Below are 12,851 nucleotides of genomic sequence, written 5' to 3' on the forward strand. Positions count from 1 at the left end.
CTGGTGCCTGCCAGAAGGATGCAGAAGCGGCGGGGGGAGGGCCGCTTTTGAGGACGCCTTCAGCCTGTCAGGGTGACCATGGTGCTATAAAGGACGGGCTCTGATTACACTGGAGCCAAAGAATAAGGAAGCATCAAGTCAAAACGAACGGCTCTGCTCTGTCACTTGCGTCCGTTCCCAGCCCTGCTCAGCAATTTGTGTCGATTGTGACATGAAGCCTGAAATTTGCGCAGGTGGAGCAGCAGAGCCCGAAATTTGTGCAGAACTGATGCTGATGGGTAGAAAATTCCAGGGGGGCAACGTGAAGGGTGTCGTGTGCCACGAGCGGCCTCCACAGTTCCCGAGTGAAATGCTCCAGCAACACAAAGAAGACCGGCAGCTCCATGCGAGCGAGCCAGCCGCACCTGCGCCGCTCACAGTTTGTGCGACTGTGCCGGAACTGACTGGCTCCCGATTTGTGTGGGTATTTGGAGCGCTTTTACAAAAGCAGAAGAAAGCCTTGACTTCGCTGTGCTTGGACTCGGGGGTGGAAAGGTGTCAGGAGTCCACTGAGCTCAAAGGGAACGGATTGTGCAATGCCGCACACGCCGTTCTAACTGCACCTTCCCCTGTCAAGAGCGTTTGTTGTCGTCGTTCAGTTGCAGAGTCGTGCCCGACTCTCCGCGACCCCCGTGGGCTAAATATCCACAAGCCACCCAAGCTGATTTCCCTTCTTAAATTAAGAGGCAGAGCTGGGGGCTGGCGGGTTGACAGTCTCTAAGCTTCCCACGGTCTTCAAAAAGATATTGGAAATAACACGAACTGGCAAGGAGGGCACAGAGCAGCTGATTTTTATTTAGGATCCTTTTTGGGGCCCAAGTTTTGAGAATGCCTCTTGGTCCAGGCGCTGCAGATCCGGCAGCTGCAAAATGCGCCTTCTCCAGTGCCTGAGAGCCCTCCCATGCCCGCCCCCCCACACACCCAGGAGGCTCTTGACTCGAATGGCCCCCAAAGCTTCCCCACCTGGGGTCTACAACCCCATCATCCACAGCTAGCATGGGCCACTGAGAGGGGGGATGCAATTAAAGCACCATCTGGAGGGCACCCGGTTGGAGGAAGATGAAGCTGACTGGGAGCACGGAAGGTTAACCGCTGCTGCCCCTGGAAGTTCCCTTTGCACTGGGTAATCTGTGGGCATCACACATCTGGGGCAGCCGCTCTTTGGACGGGGGTCAGGGACCCCCGGGGGGACATCTAGGGGAGTCCCCACAGGGGAAGGGGCACAATGCATCGGGCTGGCCTCCCACTGCCGCGGAGGCCCGGCAGGCCTGCATCACGGCACTGGAGTGGGTCCCCCGCGTGGCCAGCTGGCACGGGAAGCACGTGGCCCCACCACGGAGGCCATCCAGCCTTCGCTCGCCCTCCGCTTGTGCTGGCCGCCGCCTTCGGGGTCTTAGCACCCTCCTTTTCACCAGCAGAAGCAGCACTGTGTCATAGGAGGGGAGGAACCCCCCTGCCCCACAAGGCCACCGCTCGCTGTCACAGACATTGCCCAGCTCCTCAGACGTAACAGGGAGGGAAGGCCGAGGGGGTGGCAGGAGAGGCGAATGGCAAACGAAAGGAGGCTGCCAGCCCGTGCTCAGTCCGACGGAATTCGTCAGGGCTTTGGTCTGAGTGGGCAGACACGGGCCTAAGCTGCACCACCTGGTCCTCAGACCTGGAGAAATGCAGAGCTGCTCAGTCCTTTAGGGACAGCAAAGGAACCGGTGCGAGGCGCTCGGGAATCTCCAGCCATCCCCTCCTGTCCCATCTCGTGCCAGGTCCCCCTTTGTGTTCATCGCTTTCCGGCATGGATGGAAAAACTGCACAGAGGGATCGGCGATGGGGCGCAACGCTTGCGCGGGACGCGGGGCACGGGGGCCTTCTTCCGGGGGCTGTGGCAGGGCCCGTCCTGTCTATCGGGGATTCTCTGCAGGTGGGACCGGAAGTGTGTGAGCACCTTTGGCAGCTTGTGGGCAGTCTTGGGGGGGGGGGTGCGCTCGCATTTGCACCCAGAGCTTCGCACGGGGCTTGCCGGGCGAGCAAACCCAAAATGTGGCCATGCTGCCATGACACTCGCAGCCCCCACGCTCGCTAACGGGGCAGGGCACGCCAAAGGCCAGGGAGAGGCTCGCAATGCCGGATCCCTGCCCAGGGACGCGCCGACTCGGCTGAGAGCAAAGAAAGCAGTGCTGCAGCGGGATGTTGCAGCGCGGAAGCCTCCTCCCCGCTGCTCCAAGCCCCTCAGCCGGGCCGCTTCTACTCCGCCTCCCGCATGGCGCTCCTACTCCCCGCAGCCGTCTGCCGGCATGCCTGTTTCTCCTCGGGCTGCAGGTGCCGATCCCGGTCCCCACCAGAGTCTGTTTTCTAAATACAGCCTTGCAAAGGCCGGGGCTTTCCTCTGACGCGTGGATGGCGCGGTGGGGCTGCACATGCCAGGCGCCAGCCTCTGAGCACCGGACACAGGAGGCATGGGAAACGCTGCTTGTGCCTTCTCCAGCCCAGTGCCAGGGCCGCCCCCCGCCCCCCGAAAGCCCCCGGGGGGGAGAGGGAACTGCGCTGCCCACCTGTGGAAGTCCTCGATGCAGTGGATGTTGCCCCCCGCGTCCGCGGTGAAGGGGATGCCGTCCAGGCTGCGGTTGCAGATGACGCACGTGAAGCACTGGGGGTGGTAGGCCTTGCCGGTGGCGCGCAGGATCCGCTCCATGATGGGCTTGGCGCAAGTGCTGCACTGCTCCAGGGTGTTCTGTGGGGAGAAGAGGCGGCACGGCGGGGCCAGTCGGTGGGACGCCGGGCGCTTTTGCAGGACGGGGCCTCACGCGGCCTCGTCCCTTTGCACCACGTCCTCCGAGGAGCCGCTGCGGCAGCAGGTCTCCCCACTGCAGCCCCCCGACGTGCTGGACTGCGGCTCCGTGGGAAGGACGGGGGCGCCTGTCCAGCACACTGGCGGGCGCCGGGAGAGCGGGGGCAGGGGCAGCAGCCTAACCTGCCGGTCGGCGCCTAAATGCCAGATCAGTTCCCTGCATGCGCGCAACACAGATGGGGAAGCTGGCCTGGTGCTCCCTCCCTTCGCAGGCAGTTCTTGCCTTTTCAGAGGTGGCTTTGAAGGGGGACAGAGGAGCCAAATTCTGGCTCGGAAATGTGACAGCTACTGCAGCTGCATTACTAAGCCACTTCCCATCCAACTGTTCTATAAGACATCAAAATGCAAAGTACCAAAAGAGGCAGTGAAATCAACCAGGGATGCAGAGCTGTGTGATGGTGGCTGGAATTCATTCCCTGCTCAGGAAGGAGCTTGCTGGGAAACACCTTTAGCAAACCCCACAAGAGTCCTAGCACGCAAGGCGGGAGCCAACACGCTGAAGGCCACGCTGCAGGGGCCAGCCAGGGGGTCACCTGGGACGGCCTCAGTGTCAGGGCAGGACGCCAAAAGAGAAGGCTGGTCCCCAGGCTTAGACTGGGCAGCTAAAGGGAGACGCCACTTCCAGGACCAAGACGTGTGGGAAATGCAACAGTGGGGGCGAACATCGGGCAGATTGTCTTGGCTTGGCCACAGGGGTGCCATTCTGCCCACGGGATGGGAGTCCGGCCGGTGCACAGACCCCTGCTTTTAAAACAAGCCAGAGCCTGCACAGCATCTGGGCCTCTTCTCCACGGTGGTCACAAATCGGCACAGTTGGCATGCATTTATGAAAATCGCAGCATGGCGGCCCAAATTTTGCAGGGATCTGAAATTAGCCGAGAGGAAATTCAGGCTGGCCAAACCGTGTGCAGGGAGCGGTGGCAGCGTCCATGCGCCCCGGGCCAAGCGCCAGCATGAGCAATGAGAACACAGCCAACGGTTCCAGCCCGATGCACCGGCTTGATTCCATCCATACCTGCAATTTGTGCAAAGTCACACCCTTTGCGCCATTGCACAAGCCGCATCCAGTTCCGCCTTCACACCTGCGCAGATATTTTGCGAACCTCCCTTGGGTCGGCTCACCTTTGGCCACCGGGCTGCAAATGGGTCAGGAGTCCATCCAGCCCAAATGGAATGACCTTTCAGGGTCGCTGGCCCCTAGCCCCAAACGGGGGAGGTTGGAAGGGGCCACAGCCTGGGGGGGGGGCGGTCTTTATGCCCTGCCCCCTGCCAGCTGTGGGCGGCCTTTGCTCCCCCTCTCCTCACCCTCCCCGGCCGATCTGGGGGGACTCGCTGTGCCGGCACTGCAGTTGCCGCAAGAGCGTGTGCAGGCAGAGGGGTCGGCCGTGCCTCCGGAGCTGCGCCAGTCCATGCAGTGGGCTGAGCTTGCCCCCAAAACAGGCCCGGCCGGACGCGGGAGAGGCCCGCAGGTGGGCGCTTCCTAACTCCCTTCCCCACTTCGCTCCCCGCAGGTCAGAACGGCTTGGTGGCCATTTTCTCCACACAACTTTTGCCCAACTTCCCCAGCTGCCTCAGGCGCTTCTGCAGCAACCGAGGGGCAACCGGGGCTCCAATCTTATTACCGCTGCAGATGTCTCCAGAAGCCTGGTAATTAGCCAGCGCAGAATTTTATGGGCTGTTTCTGGCTGCAGGGGCTGCTTGGACTTTCAAGACAAACCAGAGCAACAGAAAGATCTCAGCCGAGATCTCGAATGCGTGTCTGGAAACAGACGACCTGGCCTTTGTCTGCACCTTCTGACCCCTGCAGAACTGCCATGGGGGCTTCATGTCCTGTAGAACAACCCCCCCCCCACACACACAGAGCCTGTTTTCTCCAAAATACTGTGCTAGGGAGCATGTGAAGAGTGCATTTTCCGGCCACTAAGGAGCCTTGGTTAGAGACTGAGGCGGTTTCATGCAGGCCCTGAATTGGTGGGAGCTCCTGGTGAGGGAAAGAGAGCCACGCACCGCAGGGAGGGGCAGAAAATGAGTCAACCCAGCACGGCCTTCCCTGCGCGTAGAGCGGCTTGGATGTCAGATCGCAGCTTGCTGCTTGGGGGATGCCGGCGCGGCTGACATCCGGCACAAATGCTCCTCTTGGTGGGATTGATTTGTCTCCGCCGTGGCATCCTTGGGAAAACTAAGCAAATTCCAAAACAAGGGCGATTCACCTCTCCAACCAGCTTCCTGGGCGCCGTGGCAGAATACAAAGCGAGCTTTTTTAGTGCTGGGGTGGTTACGAGAGAATTGGAGTGGGGACAAGGGAGAGCGGGCGAGGGAGTGGCTGCAGGGGTGCGTTTTGGGAACGCTGTCTGCCGGCATCGTGCAGAGTGCCTGGCCTCTGCTCCCTTCTGTCAGGTCTGTGTCACGTCTTGTGTCTCCAGCCTGCTTGCCTCCCCCACTGCTGATGTTCTGATTGTAAGCTCCTTGGGACAGGAACCTGTCTTCTATGCTTATGAGCAGGCCGCATGCAGATGGAGCTGCGGAAATGATGAGGATCTCCTAATTATTCCAGACACCCGTATTATTGTTTCCAGGCGGGGAGGCATTTCCAGGCCGCAACATGGATTCCCTTCCTTTCCTTCTCATCCGGGGTGCTGTTTACTGAGGTTTGTGTGCGAAAGCAAAAGCTGCTAAAATACTGGATCTGCTTCGTGGACTTTTTGCAGGCCGCAGACAGAGAAGGGTGGAGCAATGCCGAGTGGATTTTGGAAGGGGCGTGGACACCTGCCGGAGAAAGGGAGCTCGATGGCCCGACAGCAGCTGCCGCACGCGCGCTGGCATGCGTGACCACGCCTGGTGATGGAGGGGATGGGCCCCAGCGGGGAGAGTTAACGGAGAGCAAATGCCCTCCCTCGTCTCGGGGCAGAACCACAGCGGTGGCAGCAACACAGAAACAAGCCGGAAACGTCCTGCGTGAGAAGGGGCGCTCCCATCATGGGGTCTCCTGGCAGGTGGACCAGTTTCGGCTCAACACGGCAGGGCACCGTTGCAAAACACGAGACACAACCCGAGCGAGAGACGGCTCACGTTGCACGGGCGGGGTTATCAGCTGCTGCAAAACTCCGGGCAAAGCACCCGCTGCCCCAGACTACCACTCCCATCATGCTGCTGCGGCACGCACGTCTGGCCGTCTCCAGGAAAACCGCTCGCAAAGAACCCCTCGGGGGCAGCTTGCAAGGCCCCCTGAGCAACGAGCGCATACAGGAACAAGCCAACCAATCTGGACGGCTCTCCACTAGGCAGTGCTGCCTGGCCCAGTGTTCAGGTCAGCCCTCTGGGGCCCAGAACTGGCCACCCCACAGCAGGGGTGGGCGAGGAAGAACCGGGCGCCCAGGAAGTGTTGGGCTGGGTTTTGGGGGATCTGGGCTGCAGTCCTCACTTGGCCACAAAGCTCATGGGGAAACACTGGGCCGATCACTGCCCATTAACCTGGACTACCTCACAGGGCTGCCATGAGGACAGAGATGGAGAGGGCAAGAGGACCATGCAGGCAAAAAGGAGTTTCCCCCCTTTCTTTCTTCCTTGAACTCCCGCACAAGGCTGTGTGTGTGTGTGTGCGTGCGTGCGTGTGCGTGTGTGTGGAAGAACACATTTAAAGAGAAACAGCAGCTGGTTGGAAAGGTTTAGCACTATCAGCACCCTGGATTGGGGCCCCCTGCACTTATGCAAAAGTCATGGCCCTCCTCGTGTGATGCGCTGAATGTGGCATGCGCTTTCGCAGCGCGACTCTCAAGAAACGTGGGTCTCCTGAAGCCCACCCCCGCAACCTGCAAGCCAGTCCCCGCACCCTCCAGTACCCCCTTCCTCCGGGTGCCAACCCAGCAAGAGGCTTAGAGGGAGGGCCTTCTCGGTGGTGGCCCCCATCTTTAGTAATAATCACACCATTGCCGTTTAAAGTGGCCCTCCCAGTGCATGGGGGTGGCAGAAATGCGCCTGAGCTTGCTGGCCAAGAGCACGTGTCTCATCTACCCAGGTGCAGCTCCTGGGCTAAAGTCTGCCCCATTCGGTGTCCAGCCGAGCATCGTGGGCACCCGTCCACTTTTTATCTGGGCTTCCGAGGCAATAAGTACTCACTGGAAATGGAGCATTATTAGGCAGCCTGACAGAAAAGCTCCGCAGCACAACTGAGCTCAGAGTGTTTCTGCTTCCATTCATGGCAGAATTAAAACAACAAGCCTCAGGAAGAATGAATACTTGTTTTCCCCGGCATCTTCGATGTTGTGCACTTTACATACAATTATGGGGGGAAATGGCAGGAAATTGACCCATTTCTGCTGAAGTGTCCTTGTCATGCATCGCGCCATTTCATTTCATGGCCCATTTGGGGATGAGCAATTTCCCTCGGGCCGTGGAGAAAGCCGTGGCCACGCTCGCATGAAATCGGCACTACGAACACTCCTGGCTTTGGGACCTGCGTGCGTCCCCCCTCCCCCCCGGCATTCCTTTCGGTAAAATTACAGGCAGCGGGCATAAGGCTGTGATTACAACAGTGCCCCCCAGACCGCCTTCTGTGCCCCCCCCGGGGGCTACCAGACTCCTGGCCGCAAAGCGTCTGATGCAGAAAGTCTGGCTGCTGCAGGAGCCCCTGCAGGGGGTGCCTGCCGAATCCAGCCTGGGAGAGGGGGTGGGTGCAACGCCTTCGCACTCCCTTGACTCAGCTGCCCAGATTTCGTTCTGCGGGCCCTGCACTGGCTCCAAATTTAGAGGCTGTCCTTCCTTGGAAGGCACCCCCACCCGCTGGCACAGAGCGCTTTTGGCCTGCCGAGCGGGTGCTCCGGGGCTGCGCGAGAGGCCCCTTGCCGCTCGACCCGACTCCGTGGACCCTGCCTGGGAGCAGAAGCCCCCAAGGGCCTGGAGCAGGTTCCCGCCAGGGGCGCCTTCGCACCGAAGCAGCAAGGAAAGCGGGGCGACCCCTTGAGCTGAGATGCTGCCAGAGGGGAGGAGGGTGGGGGCCAAGGGGGCCGGTGGGAGACCCACATGGCCGATTGTGGCGGCTGCTCCAGGCAAGGGCTGGGGCAGGCAGCCGGGGGCCTCTGGCCCTGCGGACGGCTCTTGTGGGAGCCAGCCCCGAGACGGGGTGCAGAGCCGCGCTGGGCAGCGTGAGCCAAGAGACGCTGTGCGAAGGCTTTCCGGTCACAGGCCCGCTCAAGTCGTGCACCGGACAAGCACGCGGTGTTCATATCAAGCGGCAGAGGCCCTCCTCCGGGAGCCCTCCGTGAAGGATATTAGGAGGCAAAGTACCTGGAGGAGGGCCTTCTCTGCAGTGGCGCCCCATCTATGGAATGCGCTCCCCAGAGAGGTCCGCCTGGCGCCATCCTTATTTGTTTCTTGATGCCAGGCCAAGACCTTTTTATTTAAACGCCATTTTAGTTGTTAATATTATTTATTTATTTTATTTTTTATGGCCAGGGTGTCTCCAATGATATTATATTGTTTTATATTGTTATTATTTATTTATTGTTGTGAGCTGCCCCGAGGCTTCGGCGAATGGGGCGGCATGGAAGCTTTCTAAATAAATAAATAAATAAAAGCACGGAATAACCAAGTGCTCCCTGGAGGTCCGCGTGGCCTTTCGGAATTCACGGGGGATCCGTGGCGGCCGCTGGGCGGGACCACCCCAGAAGCCTTATCCGGGCTCCCCCCGCTTCTGCGGCAGCGTCTCTGCCCTGGTCCCCTTCCTCCAGAGGCGGCGCGTCCCCGTGGCCAGCCCGTCCCAGGAGCCCGCATGGGCCCGTGGCGGAGCAGCAGCGTGCCGGCCGAGCCGTGCCGGGCTGCTCGGGAGCGTCATGCCCGGAACAGCAGAGGGCCTTCCTGCCCTGCAAGAGCGCCGTCCTCCCCTCAAACAATGACAGCCAGATTCATTAAGCTCGTTAAAAGATCATAAAAACCCCGGGAGGTGGAAGCACGCACCATCAGTGCTCGACTCTTTCATTATTATTAGCCGGATGATAAAATCGCTGGTTGGCGGTTATAAATTACAGTGGCCAAAGCAGATGCTGCTGGCTGTGTGAAAAGGAGCGATCCCCGCGGAGAGGTCCCCGGAGCACCGGAGAACGTGGGCATGGGATCTGCCCCGGGACACGGCGAGCCCTCACCCCACGGCTGCGGGCCAGCGTGTCCGGCCGGCAGAAAGAAATGGGAACGCGCTTTCTGGACAGTGCCCCTTCAATGATGCTTGGACCCTTGTCCCAAGGGGAACCCATGTCCCCTCAGGTAGAAAGCCAGCACGTCAGGGACAAGGATGGCCTGGCCTGAGTTTAGCCTGTGCGACTCTCCTGGGCTTGCAGCTCGGCTCATCGTCAAAATGGCCAGGACTGAATCTGGGATGTAGAAACACAGAAACAGAGCGAGTCAGAAGGGGCCTCCCGGGCCATCTAGTCTGACCCCCAGCTCCAGCCGGCTCCCCCACGACATGCCCACCATGTGCATGTCCAGCCTGTCCTTGAACCCCCGCACCGATGGGGCCTCAACGACCTCTCGTGGAAGCCCATTCCACACCCTCGGGGTCCTGACTGTCAGGAGGTGCTTCCTGGCATCCAAATTGAACCTTGGCTCCCTGAGCTTGGCTCCGTTGGAGCACATCCTGCCTTCCTCTGCAGGGGAGAACAGGTCTCTCCCCACCTCCATGTGACACCCCCTCATGTAGCTATATGCCAAGAGATCCCCTCTGAGCCACCTCTTCTCCAGGCTGAAGAGACCCAGTTCCCTCAGCCTCGCCTCACAGGGTTTCCCCTGCAAACCGGCCACCAACCTTGTGGCCCTGTGCTGCAGTGATCCCAACCTCACGGCAAAGGTGATGCCGAGACCTCTGTGTCTCAGAAGCTCAGCAGTTCCACCCATTTAGTTCAGCTCTGTCCGGCCAACTTTTGGCAAGCGTGGACTGTGCATTCAGAGGACGCACATCTTTAGAGTGGGGTGTGTGTACATGTGTGCGCATGGCTCCCCCGTGCCTCCAGCACCCAATGGTTGAGTCCCGCAAGCCCCCATGGACCCTTCCCCAGATGGGTGAACCCCTCAAGCCGAGTCCTGCCCAGGTGTGCATCCTCCCCACACGTCGGGGAATGAAGGCAGCTATATGCTTGGCCCGCTTTCCAGGGCCGGGGCGGCACTGACTTGTCGGAAGAGAATTAAACAGGAAGAAAAAATCCAGGAAAAAAATACATGCCACTTTGACATGCAAGACGGTGCTTAGAGCGTTTGCCACGAGGATGAAATAGGCACGGATTGCAACCCGGGCTCGGTGTTGGAAGCCGAGTACCAAGGCAGCTAAATGTGGCTTGGAATATACTTCTCGCTCTGTCCTCCAGCAAGTTAGTTTGAGGTGCGTTTGGAGGTAGAAGGGTACCGGGAAATCTGGTTGGCAGAGGGCCAGTGCCAGAGGAGAGAACACGGCGAAGCATCATGAAGGAAGGCAGCATAATGAGCTCCTCGGAGGCCTCGGAATTTACCCAAGAAAAAGGAGTACTTACTCCTGGGTCTGTTGAACCTCGTGAATTATTTAATAATCGTTCCTTGGCAGGAATGAATACATTTCCCTGTCCCGTCGGAGAGTGAGCAGCCGTGGCAACGTGTTTATACTAATTCCGAAAATACAATTTTTAAGCAGAAAAGAAAAGAAGGGACGGCACTGAAGTAAACACAGCCGCCGAGAGAGAGGAGAAACTCTATTACAGCTTCCTCATCTCCTTGATTGGGTTTGGAAATTCGGGCTCAGATTGATTTGAGTGCTTTTTAGCACTTGTACCTTGATTATTGTCACTTCTAAAAATGTGAGAATTACAGAGGCATTAATATAACTGAAAATTACCTTCTTCAGAGAGCCCCATCTGAGGGCTTTATGCAGCAGTTACGGCTCCAGGCACCGCTCTGCCAGTGTTCGCAAGCCCCCGATCCCATTATCTTTTCTCCCGCAGGTGGGAAAGGAGCTGGGGTGAGATTTTGATGGGGAAAATGGCCTGCAGGGCCGCACCCCCGTGTATAAAACGAGCCCTGTGCGTGGATTCAGACGGCAAGAGCCGTGCACACCGAGGGAGCGCCACCCCCCAATCCGGCGTGGGGCACGATTTGAGCCCAGGGGCCAATCTCGCAGGCAGGGGAGTGCTGGGGCCGGGGGGAGCTCGTGTTTCGTCTGCGGATGTGGACAAGGGCAAAGCAAGGATGGCCAAAGGAATAACATATTATTCCCAGTTTTAAGCCTGCTCGGAAGTAAGGAGGACAGAGCTGCAGTTTCCAATAGCACCCACTTAGGAAGCTCCTGCCTGACTCAGGAGTCAGCATGGGCAACGTGTTGGCTCACAAGTGAGCAGGACATCCTGTGCCTTCGCTCGGCCTCAGAAGCAAGCAGGATGGAAGCATTCGGCCGCTGACTCCTCAGACCACCTCACCCGTTCCTGCAGGTGGCAGCTCTTATCTCTAAGCGGTTGCTGACTGGAGGTAAGAGCTTTCTCCAGCTGATTAGTGGGGCAGGGCTTGGGGCTGAGGTTCATGGACTGGGTGGGGGGCCCCATGGGCTGCATTCCAGCCTGAGGCCTGGAGGTGCATCGTCTGCATTGAGCCGAACACCTGAACGGGGTCTCCTCACACATGGGGAGAAAAACAGTGGGTGGGGGGGTCCTCGAATACGAAGGCAGACCGCACCATTGCACCAAGCAGCGAACACCCCTCTGGCGGAGAGGTGCTTTCCACCTGTAATGCGCTCACCGAATGCGCAATCGGAAGAGGGCTTGGGGGGGTGTATTCAGCTGCTCTGCATCACTCAGTTTGACCCTCTGATTCCAGCCTCCGTCTAACAGTGTGTTTCCCTGGAGCGGAGCCTGGATGGATCCCGAAGTGGCCAGGGTCACACCGGGCAGCGCCAGGGAAAGGAGCTCAGAGAGCAGGGTGGAAGAGTTTGCCCGAAATCCTGAAATGCCGCCAGGTGGACCAAAGGTCTGTCTCGGAATGATGTAGCTCCATGTGCCCACAGGAACGTCTGGAAGGTTCTGACGTCTCAGTAAGAGAGGAGGAGGTGCTGAGCACCCACTTGGATTGTGGTACGGGATTTCCTAATCAGGTTCACCTCATAGGGTTCGCCTTTCCTAGCCTGGGACCCTCCTGATGCATGGACTGTAACCTCCACCATCAGCCTAGGATTAGCCAGTGGCCATGCTGGCTGTGGATGATGGGGGTTGCACACCAGGACAGCTGTAAGACACCAGACTGGGGAATGCCCTGAGGGTTGACCGGGTCAATGGTCAGAGATAAATGATTACCATTATTTGCCTGAGTGTCAAGATACCAGGTGCTGCCCATCGAGACAGACTTGTGATTCTGCAGCAATGTCAGAGTACAGAATTGTTAAAAAAGTACGGGAGAGCAAGCCTTCCAATGCACTGAGCACCCAAAGCGAACATAATGCGCAGCTCTGAAGCACGGAGCAAATGAGGAGCTTAACACGCTTTTGTGTTAACATAATTTAACATATTATTAGCAGCCGTGGGGCAGGATTTTCAACTCCGCGGGGAATTTGTTCCCGGTTCCACCTCCCTAGCCTAGATTAGACTGCAGGTTCTTCCCACGAGAGGCCACTCGGCAAGAACAGCATGTCCCCCCGCCGCCTGCCCGCCCCCTGTCTCCCATGACGGGTGCGAAATAAAAAGCGTTGAGATGCTTAGATGCGGCGACACCGCCATCTATTTCAGAAGACAGCAGGTTTTAAACACATCCACATAATGGGTAGGAAAAGTGTTTAAACAACAATAAAAAGAATGATTTAGTGGGATTAATAAAGGTACCTCTTAAAGCGGCATGTCACCATTGCCAGGATTAGGGTTAGGGTCAATGGAAGTAGGGTTAGAACTGGGCATGATCCGGGGTTTAAAAGGGTTCTTTTCTGTTAAGTTTCTCACGACCAAGGCCCACTAGGTGCCAAAACCTTCCTTGTAAGAGT

At 58.4% G+C, this 12,851-nt stretch overlaps 1 protein-coding gene across 4 annotated transcripts in view; it reads right to left on the bottom strand.

The window, feature by feature from the left end:
• The window catches only part of LOC123036804 (LIM domain containing preferred translocation partner in lipoma), a 221,842-nt gene that overhangs the window by 6,283 nt on the left and 202,708 nt on the right, over positions 1-12,851 (bottom strand). For all 4 annotated transcript variants that reach the window (XM_044456248.1, XM_044456249.1, XM_044456246.1 and 1 more), the window contains one exon: positions 2,586-2,764. In XM_044456248.1, coding sequence (XP_044312183.1) covers positions 2,586-2,764 — 179 coding nt within the window. The remainder of the gene's footprint in view (positions 1-2,585; positions 2,765-12,851) is intronic.

Source organism: Varanus komodoensis, unplaced genomic scaffold, assembly GCF_004798865.1.
Source record: "Varanus komodoensis strain SLA01 unplaced genomic scaffold, ASM479886v1 scaffold82, whole genome shotgun sequence".
Lineage (NCBI taxonomy): Eukaryota > Metazoa > Chordata > Lepidosauria > Squamata > Varanidae > Varanus > Varanus komodoensis.